This window comes from Agelaius phoeniceus, chromosome 2 (genome assembly GCF_051311805.1).
Source record: "Agelaius phoeniceus isolate bAgePho1 chromosome 2, bAgePho1.hap1, whole genome shotgun sequence".
NCBI classification, from domain to species: domain Eukaryota; kingdom Metazoa; phylum Chordata; class Aves; order Passeriformes; family Icteridae; genus Agelaius; species Agelaius phoeniceus.
In genome coordinates this window covers 40,296,167-40,320,411 of record NC_135266.1, presented here as the reverse complement: position 1 = coordinate 40,320,411, position 24,245 = coordinate 40,296,167, and the positions used below count along the sequence as shown (strand labels likewise).

The 24,245-nt window shown below is 39.5% G+C and overlaps 1 protein-coding gene across 1 annotated transcript in view; it reads left to right on the top strand.

The window, feature by feature from the left end:
• The first annotated feature begins 507 nt into the window (after positions 1–507).
• The window catches only part of TM9SF2 (transmembrane 9 superfamily member 2), a 28,164-nt gene continuing 4,426 nt past the window's right edge, over positions 508–24,245 (top strand). Inside the window, exons 1-16 of the mRNA XM_054655016.2 lie at positions 508–848; positions 5,545–5,612; positions 6,675–6,768; positions 7,470–7,597; positions 11,874–12,003; positions 13,537–13,661; positions 14,525–14,636; positions 16,551–16,630; positions 16,726–16,834; positions 16,958–17,090; positions 17,342–17,461; positions 19,624–19,681; positions 20,358–20,517; positions 21,971–22,122; positions 23,133–23,244; positions 23,856–24,027. Coding sequence (XP_054510991.1) covers positions 717–848; positions 5,545–5,612; positions 6,675–6,768; positions 7,470–7,597; positions 11,874–12,003; positions 13,537–13,661; positions 14,525–14,636; positions 16,551–16,630; positions 16,726–16,834; positions 16,958–17,090; positions 17,342–17,461; positions 19,624–19,681; positions 20,358–20,517; positions 21,971–22,122; positions 23,133–23,244; positions 23,856–24,027 — 1,885 coding nt within the window. The 5' untranslated portion in view covers positions 508–716. The remainder of the gene's footprint in view (positions 849–5,544; positions 5,613–6,674; positions 6,769–7,469; positions 7,598–11,873; positions 12,004–13,536; positions 13,662–14,524; positions 14,637–16,550; positions 16,631–16,725; positions 16,835–16,957; positions 17,091–17,341; positions 17,462–19,623; positions 19,682–20,357; positions 20,518–21,970; positions 22,123–23,132; positions 23,245–23,855; positions 24,028–24,245) is intronic.

The following is a 24,245-nucleotide window of genomic DNA, read 5'->3' as shown; positions in this document are numbered from 1 at the left end:
GAGACTCCGCAGCCTCTCCGGGCAGTCTGTTCCAGTGCTCAGTCACTCGCACAGTAAAGAAGTTCATCCCCACATTCAGGTAGAACTTCTCGTGCATCGGTCTCTGCCCGATTCCTCTCGTCCTATTGCTCGGCACCACCGAGCAGGGCCTGGCTCCTTCCTTTGGCACCCTCCCTTCGACACTGATAAACATGGACGAGGTCCCGTCTCAGCTGTCTCCTCCCGAGGCTGAGCAGGCCCAGCTCTCTTAGCCTGTCCTGGTAAGACGAGAGATGTTCCAGCTTCTGGATCATCTTTGTCTCCCCCCGCGCTGGACCCACTCCAGGAGCTCCCATCTCTCTCGTACGGAGGAGCCCAGACCTGAAGAGCAGGGCAGGCTCACCGCCCTGACCGCTAGCCGGGCTCCCCTCACGCATTCCCGCCCGCCCGCTGCGCGAGCCGCTCGGGGCGGGGCGGGGCCGCGCTGCCGTGGTAACGGGGGCGCGAGACACCCCGGAAGCGAACGCGCGCGCCGGCCCCGCCCCCCCCTCGGCGCTCGGTCTGGCGGCCCCGCGCGCGGCGGGTGACGACGTGTCGCGCGCGCGCGCGAGGGGGGAGCCGGAAGCGGCGCGGCCGCGTCAGGGCGCGCGCGGGGGGCGAGAGACGGAGCCGCGACCCCGCTGCCGCCCAGCGACCCCGGCCCCGCCGGCCCCTGCCCCGTGGTCCCACGGCCGGACATGGCTCTGCGGCGGCTTCTCCTCATCGCTGCCGCGCTGGCGGCGGCCACCGCGCCCGCCGCCGCCTTCTACCTGCCGGGCCTGGCGCCCGTCAACTTCTGCGAGGCCGGCAAGGAGAAGCCCGAGTGCAAGGTGAGCCCGGGGGGCGCTGAGGGGAGGCCCCTGAGGCCGCCCGGGTGCGGCGCGGCCTGGGTGTTGTCCCCCTGCCGCGGGGCTGCGTGGTGGAGTTTGTCCGGAGGGGTTGGAGCCCCCTCGCCGTGCCGTACCGGGGCTGTGGCTGCCGGGGCCCCGAGCGTGGTTCCGTTCCCGCTGTGCTCAAGTTGCTCACAGAATTGTTAGGGTTGGAAGGAACCTCTGGAGACACCGGGTCCAGCCCCTCTGCAAGGCAGGGTCACCGGGAGTAGGTGACACAGGAGCGCATCTGAATGTCTCCAGAGGGGGAGACTCCGTGACCGCCTGGGCAGCTGTTCCAGTGCTCTGTCACCCTCAGCGTAAAGAAGTTCCTCTTCGTGTGGAGGTGAAACTTCTTGTAATTTAGTTTATGACCATTGCTCCTTGAAAAGGAAATTGATGAGACAGAGGACTCAGGGGAATGGCAGAGGTGCTTGCCTGGCTCAGCTCCGGCCTGGCTGGATGACCACGATCCCTCCGAGGGAAGGAGAGAGCTGTCGGCTCATCCTGTGAGTTACGGCCACGTCGGGGAAGTAGGAAAGTAGGAAGCTCCGGCCGGTTATCTCCTGTGTCCTTTCAAATCCCTGCAGGAAAGCTGCAGCAAGAAAGGATGGCAGTGACAGGTCATGCCGAGGGGTGTGTGTGTGTGATTCTTGGCAGGAGCGAGCAGCTGGTGGCTGGAGCAGATATCAAAGTAAACATCCCGTAACATTTTCTTTGCTGTGTCTTCCTGGCTGCCGGAACCTGAAGTGTAGGGGCTGCCAGGGCCCGGAATGTCAAGTGAAGCTTAAACTTACCTTCATGTCTGCAGAAGGGACAAGCAAAGTTTGCATAACCAAGTAACTCATTTGTAAGGATGTTGGTGGGGAGCATTCATGTAAATCTCTGATGAAAAATCATCTTTGCTCCTTTGGGGCGCATTTTGAAGTTGTTTCCTGCTGCTGTGATGGAAATTACAGCAGACTATGCTTTAATACTTGAATGAGAAAGTTCAAGACTAATCAATTTTATGATCTATGGTCTTACTACTGTAGAAAGCAGCTGTCTTGCACTTTCTGAGCTCTCAGCTTCTGCATTGCATGAAACACTGGTTCATAATTCTTCAGAATAAGAGCCTGCTTAAAACTGTATGCTTTTGGTAAATACCATGTGCTGACTTTATCCTTCTGCTGTCCTGAATCAGCCGAGCTGGGAATAAACCAAGTACACAATGAAGGCAGTTCAGTTGTAGTAGTAAAATGTCCTGTGGGCATTCTTTTATAGGACTACAGAAATGGTGTTTGAAGTGACCTCAACAGGTCACATACTGCAAGCCTCACGAGTATGGAGCATGAGAGGACAGAAAGCACCGCTCTTGTCAACACTAGATCAACTCAGCTCTACCTTTGTTTAAGCAAGCTTTGGAAACATCCAAGCATGTAGCCATCTCCTCCCTGGGTGACCTGTTAGAGTGCTGCACCACCCTCTTAAGGAATGGGTTTTTTCAAATACAGGCTAAAGCTTTCAAGCTGCACTTTGTGTTTTTTCACAACATCCCTGAAAAACATTACAATGTTTGGATTATTCCTGTTTTAAGCTTGTAGAAGGCAGATTTATTTTTTAAAGTCAGGTGGATTTCATAGCCTACTATATTTTGTAACCAATCTGAGACGCTTATGGGGTGATCTTTCTCAGATGTCTCTGCAGTTTTATTCCTCATAAAACACGTACAAAATGTTTGTCTTCTCCTGAGATTTTATCATTTAATAAATGTGACATGAGGTACTTGGGTAATTTAAATGTACCACCAGCAGGCAGCTGAACACCTCGACAGCTGTAGTAGTGCAAAAAATCTTTCTGCAATTAGCCACCTCTTTGCAATTTCCATATTAGACGTAGGCATATGGAGAAGTCTAAAGCACTCTTCACATCTAATTGTCTCCATGTAGTCTGCAGCTGAATGTACTCTGGTTCCTGGTAAGGAGAAACAATATATGATTGGATTATTGCTGTATCACATTTATGTAAGTGGATAAAATTAAGCTTCCTTGGACAGGCTTCATTTCTCACAGGTTTCTTGCAGTTCTCACTGTTAATTACAATGTCAGTAATAGTGCATTTTCCTCTGCCTGAGGATTTCAATCCACATGCCAGATCTCAATACCTACTATTTGTTTGTTATGATCCCTGTGATCTCCTGTCCTGTGTTGGTGAGGTGGGATGAGATGTTGTTAATGGGGCATGTAGCTAAGAACAGTGAGACCTGTGGCTTTCCCCCTATCTCCAAGTTTCCTGCTAATCTGCTTGGGCAAACTCAGTTTGGCTCTTTCTTCTGGTTTTGGTTAGAATACCATCAGAAATTGAATGGGATCTATGCAGATCCATTACTTAAATAGTAATTCTTGCCTAAAGATTAAGAATCCTTACTCAGTTTTAAAAAATCCTGATTGTTCCAAAAAGGGTTTGGTGTTGTATGGGAAATGGTTTATCAAATATGCTGATCTGCAATCATGCATGTAATTCTTAGGAAAAATTGCAGCATTCAGTAAATCTCCTCCAATGAAAGTAGCTAATTTAAGGCCACGGTTCTGTGGCCAGCTGAGGCAGTCTAATTCCTTGCTGCTGAGAGTGAGAGATTTCATTGCTGCCTTCCCCTGGGCAATGTGTTCCTGTCCTCTGCATTCACTCAGCTGTGTTACTTGTTGTGGTTTTGAGCTTAACATGGCAGGAAACTATCCCACTTTTTGCCAGTCTAGTTTCCTGTTGTGTTTGGGAGTTGAAGTGACTTACAGAGTTATGGCAAGCATAGACTACCCAGAGGTGGGCAGCAGGTCTGCATGGCTTAGGGCAGGGGAAAGATGAGCCTGAAGGTGTGTCTTCACTTAGTGGGTCATGCTAACAGCTCACAGAACTTCCTATGTCTCCCAGGACTGCATCCTGACTTGCACATGGACAGCTAAGTCATATCAGTAAAACACGGTACCCAACTGAAGTATCTGAGCTACAGATACATGTGAACATTTCTGGCTTTTCTTTTCCTCCAGAATTTCTTGGTTTGGCTAAACTTGAGTGAATTTTCATAGGGAGGAAATGCTCTTCTGTTGGTAAGAAAATAGATGGCTTGCTGTTGAAAGGGAGAGGGTTTGTTCTTGAGGGCATTCACCTTTGCTTTGCTCTTCAGCTTTTGTCTGATTACACAGTAAGACAGCTCAGTTTGTGTTGTGGTTTAACCCTAGCTGGCAACTAAGAACCACACAGCTGTTTGTTCCCTGCTGACCCCAGTGAGATGGTGAGGAGAAATAGGTGGGAAAGTAACTTGTGGGTTGAAATAAGAACAGTTTAATCAGAAAAAAAATACTCCTACTACTAATGACACTAACAATAACAATAATTTTAATGAAAAGGAGAGAGAGAGAGGCGGGCACGAAACCCAGGCAAAACAAGTTGCACAGTACAATTGGTCACCACCCACTGATGGATGCCCAGCCCGTCTCAGAGCAGTAATCGTCCCCTTCCAGCCAACTCTCCCAGTTTATATTCTGAGTGTGGCATTCCATGGTATGGAGTGGCCCCTTGGCCAGTTCAGGTCGGCTTCTCCTGGCCCCATTCCCTTCCAGCTTTTTGTGCACCTCTGTGCTGGCAGAGCATGGGAAACTGAAAAGTCCTTGACTCAGGGTAAGCACTACCTAGGCACAACTAAAACTTCAATGTGTTATCACATTATTCACTCACTGAATACAAAACACAGCAATGTGCCAGCTACTAAAAAGTAAATTCTGTCCCAGCTGAAGTGAGGACAGCCTGCTATGATACTAAGAACTGCTCTTCAAAACTTTTTTGTTTAAGTCTTTTGCTGTTTAAGCCCATTAGATTGATTTACTGTACAAGCAGATAACTGCCAAAAGCAGTGTACAGCAAACATTTGAAATTTATTGGAACTGCAAGACTAGAATAAGGGAAGGGATTTTGAGACTAAGAGGGTAGAGTGAGAGTCCTCTCCCTTTCAATAGAAGCGGAGTAGCCCATCTGTAATTAATGTATATAGATTAAACTAGTCTGAAACCACAGACTGAATTCCAGGTTCTTACTCGAGTTGATAGAGTTAGTGAAAAACTTCTATAGGAAGGTAAATGTGGGTATCCTTGCCTTCTCTTTGTAAAGAGATTCTGTTGAAACTTAAAATGTATCAGTCTGAATGCATTGTTGAAATTATCGTAGTTCAGTTTATAGTTACTACACATATAAAATTGTGGAGCATCCTTAATTACAGGAAGAAGTACTGGTCTCATCTGCACTTTCCTTCATGTTCTTTTAAGACTTCTATTACACAAAAGTTGTGGTGATGACTAATATGACTCTAACTTGGTACATTAAACTCAAACACTGGCAGCTGTGCTAATGATATTATTTTTGTGCATGATTTCCTGCTATCTTGTAGTTGGAGTGGTTATGTTAGCCTTTAAGTGTTTTTGTCATATGGTCACTGCTTTTGTGATGGTTAGATAGTGCCTTACTTGTGCTCCCAGCAGATACAGTTCATCACACATCAAGATGTACCATTACACAAATCTTGCATTTTCAGCTTTCCTTAACCTTATTCAAACAAATCTATTTTTATATATCCTTGGGAATTGAAGGAGTGCTTTAATGTAACTGCTGGTTATCTCTGCTCTTTCAGTCTGGAATCGAGCTGTTTGTGAACAGGCTTGACTCAGTAGAGTCTGTCCTCCCCTACGAATACACTGCGTAAGTATATTACACCGTTGGTGCTATTTTAATTGTCAGTTTTTCCAAAAAGATGGATTTAATTTACCTTATAGTATTATCTACTACTTACAGCAGTGTGCCACCGAGGCATGGCGATTTATTTTGCTAACGTAAGTTTACAAATAACAGAATTTTCAGTGAGCAGATGGATGCCTACATTGCTTCCTTTGTCTGTTTTCTGCTCATAACTTCAGTGCATGGATTTATAGGCCGTCATGCAGGTTGAATCGCTGTTGTAGTGTAACTGAAAGTTAAAATATGTGTGTATAAATATATGATACTTTACTGCATCAGTTGTCACTGTAGATCAAAGTATTGCCTCTGTCTTTAGTAGCCGATGCCAGATGAGTTAAAGTGGTAATGAGGTGCGAACATCCCATCAATTATCTTAATGAGGTGTTAAATGTTTTCTTTGTACACATCATAGGAGTGCACAAAATGTATCAGTGTCTGGTACAACTATGTAAAGTTTTTGCTATAAAGAATATTTTAACTGTTAATATTGAAGAGCTTAAGCACCAGTTATGTCTACACTTTAAAGAACACGAATGTGCTATTTTTAAAAACAGACTGGAAAAACGTGGAGGATGTGCTATTAAATGTGTTGGTGAATAAAACTGTAATAACTTGTTTAATAGTGTTTTTTGTAAAGGAGCTGTCTCTGTCTTTTTTATTTTTATTTTCCCTCAAATTCCGGAATCTGGCCTGCATGCTTTTTTCTGAGAGTCATTATTAAACTCTAGATGAAGATTTAATTCTTGTCTAAAATCCCTGTTCAAATAGGAAACTTCAATTACTCAAAGAAACTTGTGCTACAATGTTCTGAAATAGCTGATGAAGAGACTTCGATGTTGGTTCTGTTTCATCTGGTTTCTTCTCAAACCAGGATAGTGATTTTCACACTTCACAGGTTAAATGAAGAAACTGTTGTCTACAGGGAAAGCTGTATAGCTCCTTCACTTGTGATGAACATGTTGATTTGGGAACATTATTTGCAGCTGAGAATATTTTATTCATTTTTGTATATTTTCTCTAATTTAGGTTTGATTTTTGTCAAGCAGAAGGAAAGAAGCGTCCATCTGAAAACCTTGGCCAAGTCTTGTTTGGGGAGAGGATAGAACCGTCTCCTTACAGGGTTGGTTCTCTGACAGTAATGTGTGCATTCAAATGTAACCAAAGGAGATCAGAATCTTGAAGATGATTTTCACAAGGGCTTTATCTGAGAAACTTCAGCATCTGAAATTCCACACGATAAAAATCTGTCAGTTTTAACGTAATTGTAACTTGCAATGCTCTGCATTGTGGGGCTGTACCCTGAAATGCTCTGCAGGTTATCTTCTCTCGTTGGGATCTGACAAAACCTGATTATTGCTGCTCAGCACTCCTGTTTCTTAGAACCAGATCTGAAAATATTGCAGCCATAAAACGGACAAATTATAAATGGTGTTAGCTTGCTGGTCTTTCCTGCTGACTGAAGCTCTCACATTCTCTTCTACAGAGGTAGTAGGAGAGAAAGTTACCAGTTGAAGCTGCCTGTGACAGCATGGCTGCTGAGAGGTCAAATGACTTATCTGGTCAATCATGGCAGAAAATGTGTGCTAGTTAGTAACAAGGAGCTCTTCCTGTAGGGCTCCTACAGGGAGCACAGGGAGGGGTTTAGAGCACACACCAATATAAAAACCTCCTCTGGAGGGTTGATGTACCTAGTCTCAGTAATTTTTTAGGTGTTTTCATTATAATAGTATAGGCAATGAAATGTATAGGGTAAATTGTTATGTACTGAAATAAGACAGTTTGTTACAACCTTTTTGCTCATGAGTCTTTCATTTTTCTTAGTTCACATTCAACAAGAAGGAGACATGTAAATCTGTTTGTACAAAAACATATGATACCACAAAGCCAGAAGACAAACAGAAATTAGACTTTTTGAAAAAAAGTATGCTACTGAATTATCAACATCACTGGTAAGTTGGTAAGTCTAAAATTCATAGATTGGTTAGTGTAGTATGTTGGTGATAATTTAGTTTATACTTTTGTATTTTCAAGTTAACACAGATGGAACACTAGATACGTGCGCTTAATATCTTCCTCTTCTGTTTTTGCATAAAATGTCATATTGTTTGCTATCTTCTTAAAAAAAATTCCATCACTTGAAGGATAGGCATGAAGAGCAATGGAAATGAATCTGTTTCTAAACACAAAGCTTTGTGCTTACTGTAAAATACTGCTGCTTTTTTTCACCTGTAAATATAGAAGTTAGTCCTTCCTTAGCTTGAGAAGAGTCTTACAGGGCCTTTATTCTGTTGCTATGTTGTCTTTGTTTTCCTTGAGAGCCCTCGCACTCGCCTTCAAATGCTGTGTCCAGGAGACAGGATCAACAGTTCTGAAAGACTTTTATGCAATGTTTGTTTCTCTTCTATGGATGTGAAAGGGAAAGGTGGCCAATGAAAACTAATTAAATAAGTAATTTTGAGGAATGCATAAAGGCTTGGTCCTTTCCTATTCTCTGGGGCCTCTCTGTAACCATCTGATTGACCTTGGAGCTCTGTTTGAGCTCAAACATTGAATCCTCGTTTGATGGGCATTAAGGGTGGTGCAAGGCTGAATGAGTGTGCTGAATCTCAGGCAGATATTCAGTTTCCCAACTCTGCACCCACATCCAAGAGCTGTGAAATGTTTATTAGCAGGCTCAGTCTTGACACTGGAAATGTCCCAGCCATGTTATCAGTGTTTATTTAGTGCTTTTCATGTTGGCAGGCTCTGCCAACAGCAGCTTTCAGGTGCAAGAATAGAAGGAACAACTTGGGCATGAGTTCCTGAGGCATGTCTTAGCAAGGAAGGCATGAGCATCATTAATTTTTGTCACTCATAGGTATGCTCTAATTCCAAATATGGGCCTCCTGCTTTGTGGGAACAAATGTCTTCATCTATTTGGATTTAAACTTTTTGGGTATTTAAGTAAAAATGCAGGTTGAATGTTGCCACTGTCATTAACTGTTTTTCTGTAATGCTACGTTCCATTCCTTCAATTTTGAAACAGCTGGAAAGGCAACAAGTACATTTTCTACTGTTCTCAAGAACTGATATGGGAAATCCCTTTGTGGGGATAAACTGTGGTTCACTGATGTAAATGTTCTGGGAGCCTCTTGAAATTGAGTGTAGTAGGAATTTGATAGGTTATGTTAGAAGGGTTCACAGGCAAGAGTCATATGTTCAGGTAGGTGAACAAGGAGGCCATAAAGAAACTCGGAAATGTACAGCTACTTTTGCAGGGATTTGAAGTGTGTATGCCTAATGCTAAAAGAAGTGGAGCTTCAAACATGCTGGACTTGATTATATTCCTCTTAAATACTGCATATGTTTGTAATATTTGCACCACTTTGAATTTCAGTAATGCATGTGAGTCTGGCATAAAAGACTCAGCTATAAAAGGTTGTGTATGTTTTGGTGTGTAACTTAAAAATAGCTTCCCAAGACTACGAAGCTTGAAAGAAGATAATTTTTTTTTTTTAGGAAAACCCATAACTTAAGCTGATAGAAGCTGAAACAGAGCTGTGTAAAATTAATCATACAAAAAAGTACTTCAGACTGGTTTGGGTTTTTTTTTCCCTGTAGATTAAATTGTTTAAAAAATATAAATTGTTAAAAAAATATACTTAGTGTATTCAAGTAGAGGTTTAAGTAAGATATAATTCTGTTTTTCAGTGTGAAAACTTCCCTTGAAATTTAGGTTATTTCTTAATTCTTTTAATTGCATTTTTACTATATTTTTTTTCTCTGCCCACTGCCCTAAAACTTAGGGACCAGTGAAAAATCCCTGGTTATGTCTGTTAGTCCTCCTTAGCCACAGCTTCACAAAGTGGCTGTGGCTGGATTTTGTGATTAATGATGCGTGCTCCAGGAGTATGGTACAGAGGTATGTTGTACAGGGATGAACAAGGTAGCATAAGTAGGATTCAGTAGAGGGTTATTATCCAGCTTCAATTTATCATGAAATTCCTGGGGAACACAGATGGTGCAAAATACTTCTAAGGTTTCAAAAGCCACTTAATAAGATTAGGAATTGACATACTGAATTGGACTCAACAGCTATACTGATATCTTGGCTGACTGTTCATCACCAGATGTTCTTGAGAGACATATAAGAACACTGTTGAATAGCATATTTGCTCCACATGTATAATCTCTTCAAGTCATTTTAAATTTGAAGATTAGCTGTGAAAAATGATTTGCTTCTTAAACTACCGATTTGCTCTGGCATTGCTGCTGCTGCTTGAAGGCAGCTCAGGATGTCTTTGCTGCATAGATGCAAAGGAAAGTCTTTATCCAAACAAAACTTACTTGCAATATGTTAATGTTGCTTTGTTTTGATTAGGAGATGAAAACACTAACAAAAGCAAGCAATCTCTCTAGCATACATTATGGAGAGAAAACTTCAAATATACAAGCACAGAATTGATTGAGTTGGAAAAGACCTCTAAAATCATTGAGTCCAGCTGTGGGGTGGGTTGAGCCTGGCTGGACACCAGGTGCCCACCAAAGCTGCTTTGTCACTTCCCTCCTCAAGTGGACAGGGGAGGGAAAATGTAGCAAAAAGGTCACGATAAGGGTAGGGAGAGATCACTCATCAACTACTGTCATGGGCAAAACTGACTCAAACTGAGGAATTTAGTTTAATTTATTAGCAGCCAAATGAGAGAAGGGTAATGGGAAATAAACCCAAAGCTTAAAACTCCTTCTCCCCACCACTCCCTTCTTCCCAGGCTCAACTTCACTTCCAGTTTTCACCACCTCCTTTGCACAGAGGCGCAGGGAATGGGGATTGTGGTCAGTTCATCACACGTTGTCTCTGCCACTCCTTCATCCTCAGGACCAGGACTCTCCACACCCTGGCCTTGCTCCAGTGTGGGATTGCTCCCATGGAAGAGTTTTTAATGAACTTCCCCAGTGCAAGTCCTTCCCATGGGCTGCAGCTCTTCAGGAACTGCTCCAGTGGGGGTCCCTTCCATGGGATGCAGTCCTTTAAGAAGAGGCTGCTCCAGGTGTGGGTTTCCCATGGATTCACAGGTCCTGGCAAACCTGCTGCAGAGTGGCCTCATCTTTCCATGGGGCCACAGGTCCTGTCAGGAGCCTGTTCCAGTGTGGGTTTCCCATGGGATCACAGCCTTCTTCAGGGCACATCCACCTGCTCTGATGTGGGGTCCTCCATGGGCTGCAAGCAGATATCTGCTGCCCTGTGGTCCTCCATGGGCTGCAAGCAGATATTTGCTGCCCTGTGGTCCTCCTTGGGCTGCAAGCAGATATCTGCTGCCCTGTGGTCCTCCTTGGGCTGCAAGCAGATATCTGCTGCCCTGTGGTCCTCCTTGGGCTGCAAGGGGACAGCCTGACTCACCATGGGCTGCACCACAGGCTGCTGGGGAATCTCTGCTTCTGTGCCGGGAGCATTTCTCCCCCATCCTTCTCCACTGACCTTGGTGTCTGCAGAGTTGTACATATTCCCACTCCTCTCTCCAGCTGCAGATGCTGTTGTGAAGAGTTTTTTCTCCCTTTTCTAATCTGTTTCCCAGAGGTGCTGCCTCTGGCCTTGGCCAGCAGGGAGTCTGTTGGAGCCAGTTGGCACTGGCTCTCTCAGACATGGGAGTTCTTACAAAAACAGTTGTTTGATGGCTTACAATTTTTTGGTAATGCAAATCATCTAATTAAAATGTTGCATACTCTTTGGTAGCTATAAATGAGGTTAATGATTAGGAATTCACTTAAACAGCAAAAAAAAAAAAAGCTTTAAGAGTGCTATGAAAAATGTATTTTGCAATGAGGAAGCTGGAGAATTAATAATTTGTGAAGTAGGCTTTTAAAAAAAAAATTTTGTTTTGTCTTAAACTTGAAATTGTCCATTTTAGCTGGTTCAGCAAATTTGATTATTTTGGCCAGTATTTAAAGACAAAATAATAAGTTAAATTGTTACAAATTTGGACTGGGTGAGTTTTTGGCTTTGGGCTGTTTTTGCATGGGGACTTCATGAAGCAGTGCCATGAATAGAGTGGTTTCAGTTGAAGAGCTCCATGCTTGTAACTCATTTGGAACTTGGATTGGCAATCAGTGCAATTCCATGGATAGTATTATTCTTGTAGTTAATATTCCAGTAATGAATATAGCAAAGTAGATTAATGTTAATCTGGTTTTGTTTCCATTACACTGTGTATTTTGAAAAATGTTGAAGTGTCACTCTGTCATTTGCAGGATTGTGGACAACATGCCTGTGACATGGTGTTATGATGTGGAAGATGGCCAGAGGTTCTGTAATCCTGGTTTTCCTATTGGCTGTTACATTACAGAAGATGGCCGTCCAAAAGATGCCTGTGTTATTAATGTATGTTTATGCAATTATATATTTTTTAATATATATTACTTCTTACTAATTTAGAGACCAGCATTTCTCCTGTGTCACGTTTCTATGGTGAGTCCTTGCTATTTTAAGAACACATGTTGCCTAAAGATAGGTGAGTGTTTTGGTCTCTGCAAGTACCTCAATTTGAAAGCCTGATCTAAGCCTAAGAACCTTGTCTCTTATGCTGCATAGTACAGAAGAGCTCTAAAAGATCAGGGGGTGAACATGCATAACATTCAGTACATGTGGAGGGTGAAGGTCATCCTTCATTGCCTAAGAAATGGAAATGTTTGAAGGCTTGGACTTGACATTTTTGTGGGATAGAAGTGTTTTCATGGAAGCAGATTTGCATAGGTGTGTTTGTACCTCTGCGTACTTTTGGAAGGTTTGCTTTTCCTAAAACTGGGAGCTGATGGAAAAAGATTCTCTTGTGATAGATCATATAGTGGAGATCCAGATAAGTGCACTGATATGGTGGAGATCCAGATAAGTGCACTGAAAGCATTATGGAGATAAGAAAGTCCAGGAAGTCTTTGACTACCACAGACCTCTTCCATGGCAAGGTCACTGAGAACTTGGGATAGGTTTTGGGGGTTTTTCAAAGTGGTTGGTTTTATTTAATCGATCTTACCAAAGAAAACAATTTCTGTGGTTGCCAATTTTGTTTAATTGCCTCCATAACGAGTTGGTTTCAGGGTCTCCATGTGAATGGATGCATTTACGATCAAATATGTAATCTGGCAATATTATTTTAATCTTATTTTAAGGCTTGTGTTTAATTAAAGGAAAATAACCTTTGAATAAATAACTGATGTACTGTAGAAGAACATTTCATTTATGTAACTATTCTTATAAGTGGGGCTGCTCTACAGAAAGGGTGAGGATAGAACACTTTAGAGGTTCTAACTGAATTTCAGTAGACATAACTGTTAAATTACTTGTGAGTTTAACAACCTCTTAAACTAACTAAATTCCAAGGTGATATTTCCCTTCACCTGAAGTTTGCATTCAGCATTCTTGGCTGCTGCTTGCTGTTCATCCCTGTGCATCTTTGATTTCAAAGGTTGTTCTGCCACAGAGAGCATTTATTTGCATCGTCTTGGGAGGTTCTGTTTAATTTCTGAAAAATAGACTCTTTGTTTTAAAATAGCTGATGCTTTTGAAATGCTTCTAATAACAAAAGTTGTCCCTTAGTTATCTATTCAGGTTGCTACTTAAATAAAATAGGACATTTTCAGTTAAATTGATTAATAAATATATATATTAAATATTTAAATTAATTTTTCTACTTTTCAATTTTACTAGACTGTTCTTAGCATTAACTTTTCTAACTTATGTTTTTAATGCAAGAAGGCACTTACTGTCTTTTTAATTTCCATTATCTCACATTGATATTTTAGAACTTCTTGACAGAAAAACTATATGCAGTCTAAAATTCTGTTATGCAGACTTCTGTCTAAGGCTTTGTGATGTCTATATTTTTTGATTGTTTAATATAACCTTTTTTCATTGCAGTCAGAATTTCATGAAAAGGATACCTTTTATATTTTCAACCATGTTGACATAAAAATTTATTACCATGTTGTGGAGAATGAAGCTCTGGGAGCAAGACTAGTTGCTGCTAAACTTGAACCAAAAAGGTTAGTAGTTGAAAGTAACTTGTCATCAAAAAGTCATCCATCCCGAGACACTTGCTTTGATCTGGGAACCTGCTGCTAGTCAGAAATGCTTTCAGATATGTGACCTGCAGATTACCTCTCCTGTTGATTGATGTAGTGTAGTTAGGACAGTCTAATGTAATTTTGTAATTTGATGGACCTTGCGGCACTTTTTCCTACTTGGACCAAGAAAAGATAAAATAAAACCTGTAAGTGTTTGTGGGGTGTGATGAGTGTGTGTGTGCATGCATGTAGAACCCTAATTTCCCTACCAGGGAATATTCTGTCTTGTATCAGAACAGGACACCAGTGCCTGTTGCAGGCTTGACTGGAGTGCAGGATTTGATCTGTTCAACAATCAGGATTTGTATAGAAAGATTTCACAGATGCACTCATCAGTTGTCCTGGTGTCTGTGTGGCTTTTCCTCAGCTGGTGTCTGTTGTGTTATTTCTTAGCATCTTGTCTTTCATGGTATAACTGAGCTTCTCGCATTGTTGGTTCAGTTGAAAGTATTTTTTCCTGAGAGAAGTTAGTAGTTCTGGTGGTGTAACTTTTAAAATGTTTTGGAAGTTCATAGCAATACTAAGGCTTCTTTCAATTTTGGTACTCTGCTTTAGAGACTGTGCTCTTTTTAGAAGAGACAAATCTTGTTTAAGAAGTTCAAGTTTCAAAAACTCCTGAGCTTAGGATATGTTCCTTATGAGTCCTGAAATTTATGAGACATTAAGTACAATTCTTATACTGAAGGGAAGAATCCTTGGTATGCTTTTCTAAGATGAATGAATTCTCTCTTAAGAATGTTGTCAGTGAAGTGGCTTTCATTCTGTGTCTTGTCTCCCTGCAGTTACAAGCATACTCATCCAGACAACCCTGACTGCTCAGGAGTGCCCATGGATATAAGTAATAAGGCCAGTGGAGAAGTCAAAATTGCTTACACATACTCAGTTACTTTTCATGTGAGTACTAAGATTTCTGTGGTGGTTACCTCTTAAAATCATGCGTTAGTACTCTGAATTATAAAGATGGACAATTAAAATTGGCTCAGAATAGTAAATTTGTAGTTTTAAAACTTTATTTGAACTGGAATGTCAGAGGTGGCTTGGGATTTGACCACATACATTGCAGTTTTGCATACCAACACGCACAAAGTAGATGTGAAACACGTATGTGGTTTTTAAGAGTCACACTTTCCACATCTGCCTAGGTTGTCTGGTAGATTATTTTTCAATCCAAGTTCTTCAGTCTGAGAAATTGTTTGTTTCATGTAGGTAGGTTGAAGCTGATAGTTTTCTGCCCTTCTGCTGCAAAAGCTGCCTTCTCTTTAAGGTCTTCCTCCCCTGGAATCCTTCAAAAGAGTAGGAAGCTGGTAGTCTTTGTTCTACTACTCTCTATTTAAAAGCAGAGGAGCAGTATATCGGGCAACTGCAGGCAGCAAAGATAGCTGAATGTTTCTCATTCTGCTGACAAGAGAGGGAGGTTTTGGTTTTGTTTTGGTTTTCCGTAGATGGGGTTTGCTGGACAAACTGTTTATCAAAGTTCCCTACTCCTTCTCAAACTGTTTCCACTCTGAGTTCAAAATACAATAAATAGTATAAGAAATATACTCAGGAGGGATTATATTATGTCTATACTATATAATGATATTGGAGGGATTATATTATGTATATACTATATAATGATATTTTCAGATATTATATCAGTTGTGGTGCTGAAATGAATTTGTATACCGAAAAGCAAGTATTTCTGGAAACCTGTGAGAAGTTAGTAATTAAGAGTGACCTCAGCTTCATATTATTTTATTGTTTGGCCTTAAAAATGACATGCCCAGCTGTGTGTGTGCACCTGTCTTGTGCACAGTGTTACATCAATTGGAGGTAATCTTCTGAATTTCTGTTGGGTTGGCAGACCAGGTCATCTCAGGAAGAGAAAAAAAAGGCAGTTTAGGTATGAGGAAGAATGCAGTTCTGTCCTAGAGTCATTGATACTGGTTTAGAAATTTGTTGCTTCCCTTGAGACATGGTTTTATTATCTCAGTGAACTATATATGTGATCTTGACTACATTTTTTAACCCATTGGATTTTTTTCAAAATCTGGCTTTACTGGAAAGCACTCTTGCTCTTGTATGTTAGAAATTACTAAAATAACAGCCTGTCAGACACCTAGCCAGTTTTGTTAGTTGGTTTGTTTAATAGCCACCTTCACCTTGATTAACACTGTCTATTCCTTTTTTCCTGTTTACTCCGCAAAATAAAACAAAGAAATGTTCTTTTTGAAGTGTTTTTGATCAATGAATGTTCATTTTGAATAAGTTTAATCTGTTGAAATGCCTGGAGGAATAATTTGCTTCCCTCTGCTAAATTCTGTCTCCCCACCTGTCCTCCAGTAAAAGCTATTTGTAATGGGATTGGTATTTGGTACTGAAATGAGGTTGTATGAAAGCAAAGGATAATTTGGACAGAGCATGATGTAGTGAGTGAAGTATCATCTGGAGACTGTATAGCATAGCTTAGTTTCTTAATATATAGACTTACATGTGCTAAAAAATCTATGTTCTTTCATTATTCTGCTAGTCCATTCCAGATGAACCAATACAGTTCTTGAAGGGAGGGTGCACAATTAAATGAATTTGGTAAGCCTTAATGTCTTAAGAAGACGCAAGTGCTCAAATTCAGAAAATATTTTGGTTTAGATTCTATGGTCAAATCTTAGGTTTGCTCTAGGTAGCTGTTATTGAAGTATTCCCTGTAAAGCATGGAACTTGAAATTTCAATTAGTCACGAGATTTAAGATTGCTTTGCACAAACATCAGCTTGTAAATGTACGAGTTGGATACTGACTGTATCTGATGTTCATGTGTTTACTCTTTCAGGAAGAAAAAAATATCAGGTGGGCATCAAGATGGGATTATATTTTGGAATCCATGCCTCACACTCACATCCAGTGGTTTAGGTAAGGAGGAAATTTATTGTACTGCAGTGTTTACATTGCAGTTTGAATGATGATTTTCATTAATCTTCTTTTTTTATTTTTTTTTTTCTTTTCAGTATTATGAATTCCCTGGTGATTGTCCTCTTTCTGTCTGGAATGGTAGCTATGATTATGTTGAGGACACTCCATAAAGATATTGCAAGATACAATCAAATGGATTCCACTGTAAGTCTAAAATGTAGTTCCTAAAATTTATTTGGAATGTAATTTTTCCAGTTAAATGTGTAGCTGTAACAGGCTATTTAAGTTGTAATCTACTGTATTAAAATAGATGTATTTTTTTTACAGGAAGATGCTCAAGAAGAATTTGGCTGGAAACTGGTTCATGGTGATATTTTCAGGCCCCCAAGAAAAGGAATGCTGTTGTCAGTTTTTCTAGGCTCTGGCACACAAATCTTAATAATGACTTTTGTTACACTGTGTAAGTAAAGTGGGGAGGATTTAGTTGATTGTACATGATTTTTCACTGCTAACGGCATGGTGCTAGTAAAAATAGCAGTATCATTTTTTCTAGAAATTTCATTAAAGTCATTAGAAACAGCTGAGCTGATGTAGTAGACATGCAACTTAGTACACACAGATTGTAAGATAACTGATGTACTGACTTTAAGTCAAACATATAGTCTAAGGTTTCTAACATCATTTCTAAAATTGTGCATCTCTGCTTCACAGTTTTTGCTTGCCTGGGATTTTTGTCACCTGCTAACAGGGGAGCTCTAATGACCTGTGCTGTAGTTTTGTGGGTGCTGCTTGGAACTCCAGCTGGTTATGTTGCTGCCAGATTCTACAAATGTGAGTAATAGTTATTGAAAATGACAAGGCTTAAGTTCATTAACATAAACTATCATTACAGAACTGATTTTTATTTCACTGCACTGTTTGTAGCTTCCCTCAGGGCAGCGTGGGGAAATGTACTTTCCTTAACAACAGAATATACATATATAGAACACTTAATATAGTTACACTGGTTTTGATGTAATCATGCCTAAAGACCCTGAATTGCTCTTGCTGCTGTGTATTTGTGAAATTAAATAGTAGTAGTACTAAGGTCATTACATCTTCACATCAGACTGTTTTCTGCTTCTGTTTCCTGTCACTGTGGGGACTGTGTAAACCTGCATTGAGTTTTAGTTGTGGATGTTGCTTGGTAACACACACCTGCACCCCCAAATTGTGAACCTCAGTTCTTGCATGCCTGAGATTGGTGACCTCTTTTTAGCTAGCTCCCAGGTATTTTGGAGAATAATGCTTATTGGACTGTGGCTGGAGCACGGGGAGAAGGACTGTTCTGTGGTTGTAGAAATCAGCCCTGTGGTGTCTGGGCCCCTGACAGGAGTTAGTTGATACTGTTCTCCCTCACTGATCCCAGCTATTGTTTCAAAACCTGCCTGTCTGGCAGCCTCAGATGGTTTACCCCTTTATCATCTGATTTATTTTAAGGTGAAGAAGCATGGCATTCCACATACAGCTTGTTTTAATTACCTTACTCAAGGTGAAAGGTTTTTTGACTTGAGAGAAACGGATCTTTTGAACTACTTTACTTGTGAATATATGGGGCTACAGGAGAAGTTTATTTCAGAACTTCAGCCTGGCAGTAGATACTAGAGATCTTCCTTCTTACCATTTTGTAGTTTTCACGTGGGGAAAAACTGTGGGAAAAGTGAGTTTGTATCTTGTAGGGAATTTTTTGCATAGTGGTGGTGACATGAAAATGAAGTATTCCTAATATCCAAGCCAGTTAAGACTTAAACAGAAGGAAATTTTAGTACTAAGAGCATAATTGAGGATAGAATTATTCTTGATATTGTGGTGTATACTGTGTGTTTTGAAGGATATTTTGAAGTGTATTAATGGTAAATTGAATCCTATGTCTTTGGTGGAAATGTAGTTTTTAAGGATAAAATTTAATATTTTATTTATTGGTAATCACTTAGTTGATACTTGAATGTTGTGTTTAATTACTAAGATAGTGAATGACTGATCCGGAGATATTTTTGTTGTTATAACAGGAAGTGGTTTATACCCTGCATTTGAGCATGTAAACATGAATGGGGTTTTTTTAATAGTACACAAATAATGTGATGTATAAAACAAAATGCAGTTGAAATGGATATCCAATTTTAAAAGTTGGGGTTTTTTTCAAAATTGCATTTAAAAAGTGAAACATGAGTTGAAATTAAATGGTTAATAACTGCTGTCACATTCTACCAAGTTTTTATGAAGAAATAGAAACTTAATTAAAATCACTCTAACCATAATCACTTCTGACTCTTGAAATAAAGAAGCATGTCATTATGGCAGTGCTCAGATGAAATTATCTGCTTCACTGCACTCCAGCAGGATATTTTCATTTGAAAGTATATTGACTAGAATTTTTATCAGCATAGTGCAAATTCATAAAGATTTTCTTAAAAAAGCTATCTTTGGTCTTTTGGTATCACCACTGCTTAATGCTGTTAAGACTCAAGAAAACATCACTACTACTGTAAGCGTGTTAGTTCTGACTCTTCTGTAAGATTCATAGGCAAGAATTATTTCAAGCAAACTGTTAAGCTTGGTTTTCACATATTTATGTATCTTTACCTACTGAAACCTGCAGTCAAATGCTGGAAAGCTTAAATTTCTTAATCACTCCAGGTTTAAAACATTTTTTTAAAGATTTAGAAATATTTTAAATCTGCTCCCTCTTTTTAGTAGATAAAGTCGTCAGAAACACAGTTTTAGTTGGATACCTTTCCTGACCTTGGTCTGAGACGTTTTGCTTTGAAGTTCTGTGGTTAAGCAATAGGATAAGGAAATCCAATTTTATTACTGAATATTTAGTTTACTGGTTTTGGGCATGATAGCACATTATTTGAGTATTTGCAAGCTAAGTAGAACAGGTAAATGGACTGGAAAATTAATAGTTGAACTTAATGCATGTTTTAATGTCTGTCAAATGTTTTAATATACAGCATTTGGAGGTGAGAAATGGAAAACAAATGTCCTGCTGACATCATTCCTTTGTCCTGGGTAAGTTGAGAATATTGTCATGATTAAGAGAATTAAATTGCATCTCTGATGTGCATAGCTAATTTTTTAGGTTTCAGCTATACAAGTAAATCTTACATTGTCCCTTTATTCCGGGAGCTACGAGAGTATCATGGTACTTTTGACAAAGATGAGTAGGTTAGTGGCATATCATCCTTTGATTTTTTTTTTTCTTTTTTTTTTTTTTTTTTTTTTTTTTTTTTGGTAAGCATTTGTTTACTCTCACCACATGAAAAGGTTGATTAGGAAAAAGCATTATAGTAATAAGTTTGAGGCCCACTTTTTCATTGTTTTCTTTCATTCTCTGGACTGCACTATTCTGACTGCACTGTAGTCAGTCTTATATAGTGTGATATAATGTATAACCACTCTGATAATTTTTTCCACTTAATCACAGCAAGCAGTCTTACCCTGAAGTGTAGTTAAGACAAGCATATATTTGAAATAGCTTAGTTGGAACGTCAGTGCCTGCTGGAGTTCAGTCCCACTAGATTAACAAAGAATTGCTTGTCTGATCTCTTTGTTTTCATATTTTGTGTGTGTCATTTGGTTTTAGCAGAGATTTATGCTAAAATCTCAAAACAGTGCCATTGTTTTGTCAAGGTTACTGAATGTTCAGAAGTATTTCTGTGCTCTAAGTGTGCTCTGTGTTTTTCAGAATTGTATTTGCAGATTTTTTTATCATGAACCTTATTCTCTGGGGAGAAGGCTCTTCAGCAGCTATTCCGTTTGGTACCTTGGTTGCTATTTTGGCACTCTGGTTTTGCATATCTGTACCACTGACATTTATTGGTGCCTATTTTGGGTTTAAGAAAAACGTAAGTGTTTCTGAGAATTTGTTTTTTTAAGTATATACATACATAAACACACAAATATTTGTCTCTGTATAGGCCATGGCTGAGGTAGCACCTTAGCTAGTTGCACTGTTGGCTCCAGTTCAGTTCAGTTGCTTTAGAACTGCCTTAGAGAACCAGTCTTGGTATTCCAAGGCTGTGACACATGGTTGGTGGCAGTGATATTTCTCTGCAGCAAATTGGGTTGTCATTCTATTTAATTGAGTGACTGCTACAGATAAATAAGTGATATGAGCATTTTTATTTTAATTAGCATCTTTTTCATAGACTAAAACAAGTACTTGACCCAGCAAGCATGAGGGAAAGCAAATTCTGCATTTCTGGGTTTCGTCATGTATTTCTTGTTCCTGTCTGCCCTCTACACTGAGGATGTTTCCTGATCAAATTGCTAGAGTTCTGTGAAATCTGTTTGCATAAGTGTTCTGTAAATGGTTATCTCTGCTTGGCAGACATTAATTGTGATTTACTCCTAAACTAATCAATTTTACATATTTTTATGAGGGCTCTTTGTGACCAAACATTTAATAATTTGGTGACCAAATCATTAAATAATGAGATTCGTTCTTTTTTTCTTTTTTTTTCTTAAAAAACTATTTACTGTCCCCCACAAATAAATTTCTATAAGTGCAGATACATTTGTAGGTTTTCTCCTGCATAGGAAGCCAGGATTCTGTCTCTCTGTAGATCTCTTGTAATACCTTCAGAGAATATTGTTTTAGTAGGCTCTTTTTAATTCAGTGGTTTTTTTCTGATAACCATGTTGAAATTCCATCGAGTTCCCCTGCATTGTACAGGTGTGTACATCTTTTAAGGAGGAAGGAAGGTTTGATAAGCTAATAAGGCAATGTGGTAGGTGTCACAAAAACTTGGAAATCAATTTAGAAAGGAAGTATCTGTTGATGTTTTTGATGTAATTATTATGAAAGCCAAAAGATAGAGAGTATGCATGTATCTTACAGTGCTTTACGTTGTTTTCTCTCACCATGCTGATCCATGCATGTGTCTTGAATTAGGATTAAATTGCCAGATCGAGTCCTTTCAGTAATTTTATCCTAGTGCAATTTTAAAGTAAATCCTGAAAGACAGCACGCAGGAATTTTTAGAAGGTGAAAGCAGGAATCTGCACCACCCCTACCCCAGCTGAAATATGGTAAATCAGCTCAGGCTCTGTAACAGATGGGCAAACATTGAAAGGGAAGTCCAAAATATCTGTCACTATGTTTTCAGTAAGAGCTGTCTTTTAGCAAGTTTGCCAAGCATGTGTTGGTAACCGAGCTGGAGCAAAAGCAAATGTAGCGTAGCTGGGTATGCACATGCTCAAAATAAAGAGTAGAGTTTGTGCCACCACTCATTACAAAAAGAAAGCAGAAAAGTTTGATACTTTATTTATTTAACTGTTTGTTATTTTTGTTAAAAGGCTATTGAACACCCTGTTCGCACAAATCAAATTCCACGTCAGATTCCTGAGCAATCGTTCTATACAAAGCCATTACCTGGTATTATCATGGGAGGGATTCTTCCTTTTGGATGTATCTTTATACAGTTGTTCTTCATTCTCAATAGTATTTGGTAAGTTCACCATAAATTGGATTTTCTCTGTCATAAAATCTTTCTTTGTGAAGGTTTTTCTTTAAGATGTTTTCCCTGATTATTTGGGGATGCATTGTTACCATACTGGTTCAATAATATTTAAATGTTAATATCTTTTTTATGTTTTAATAATACTCGGTGCCTGTTGTGCTTGTTGGGGTGTGCAGAGAGGTGGCTGTGATATGCTTAGCAATTTACAGCTGACCTACCTTCAGATAGTTTGTTGTTTTCTCATGCTACTCTTGCGACTTCATGTGGAAGTGGCTCTGAAGCTGATATATAGCATATAACTTGACAGTAGTAAAGTTTATCAAAATAAACTTGAGATTTTTTTGGTAGTTGTTATTAGGCTAGAAAAGTATTACTACTCTTGGAAGGAAAAAAAAGAACCAAGAACAAATTCTTGTGAAATCTTTATTAAAAAAGAATAATGATTTTTAAAAAGAAAGCCCCATAGACTAGTGCAGTAGAAGTGAATTTTGATGTGAGCTCACTGACAAACTAATCTACTGTGAGGAATTTGTCTTCCTTCTGGCACAATTTAGTTATTGGATCTTGTTAAACTGTTTCTGAACCCTGAATAGGTGCCTCTACCCAACACAGACAGCTACAGCATTTGACATTTCTTGTTATTTTGGAGCTTTGCCCCTTTGATTGAAATGTGAGGTGAAATCTAGGTTCTTCTGAAGTCAGTGGAAGAGGTCATGCTGACTTCACTGGAACTGTGATTTCACCATTATGTTTAGTCATTTATTTCTCTAAAATCCCAACCAGGGGCATGCTTTGGCCTTGCTTTCTCAGTGTTCTCAGACCAAGCTGCCAAGGTTGCTGTTCTTTAGTTAGAAAATAAATTAGTCAATTGTATGGCTGCACAATTGACAGTTTCAATAGGAAGGGAAAATACTTAAGGTGAAGGTGATGTTACTACCTATGAAGAAATAATAATAGCACAATGGCCATTTAAATTTTTTTTTAACTCCCTTTTATAGGTCCCACCAGATGTATTACATGTTTGGCTTCCTGTTTCTGGTATTCATTATTTTGGTTATTACATGTTCTGAGGCTACAATATTGCTCTGCTACTTCCATCTATGTGCAGAGGTAGGAAATATTTCCTCTGTTTTCAAACCTGATAATGTTCTAAGAATGCTTCCAAAAATGTTAATGCTTTTGTAGTTGAAAATAAGTATTCCAGAATTCAGCATGAACACTAGTGCTAGATGAGATGTACTTAAACCATGTCTTTAAAAAGTGAAGCAGGCTACTTTTGGCAACTCTTGTAAGAAATATTAAAACCTTGCACTGGGTATTGCTGAGTCAGATGTCACATCTTTAGATTCTCACTCCCTGTTTTCTGAAGGTGCTAAATTAATCCATTAATTTTGTTCAATCAGAGTGCATTTCAGACATGCCCAGCCTTGGGAAAAAAAAAATCTCTGTGGCTGGAAATAAGTACACCTGGCTTATTTGGGATTTTAGTATTTTGTGTATTTGCTATTGATCTTAAGGTTACTTATCTCTAATTTTGAATGATGTAATTAAAGCAGTATTGGTTATATATAGTTCTTCTCCCTCTAGATAAAAAAACCCTACAAAAACTTACTTTTGGATAAAGTCATAATAGAGAAAGTAGCTCTGCATTCCCTGATAGGATCAGTGGGCTAGAGGTGTACACAGTATTTCTCACCCATTTGTATTTTCTCTCACTCTAGGACTATCACTGGCAGTGGCGTTCATTTCTCACTAGTGGCTTCACTGCAGTTTATTTCCTAATATATGCAATACATTATTTCTTTTCTAAACTGCAAATCACAGGAACAGCTAGCACCATTTTATACTTCGGTTATACCATGATTATGGTTTTGATCTTCTTCCTTTTCACAGGTAAGTGTACTGAACCTGAATTTTAAATTTTGAATCTGCCTTTAGTTTTGCACAGTAGAATCCTTGGCAAAACTGATCTTGATACAGAATTATAAATTTATGTATGCCTTTGATTTTTTTCCAGGTGTAGCATATTGCAACTATGTGCTTACAAACTTTAATAAAAGAGATAAATGAGGATGAGGCAAAACTACTGCTAACTTGAAGTGTGGCCTATC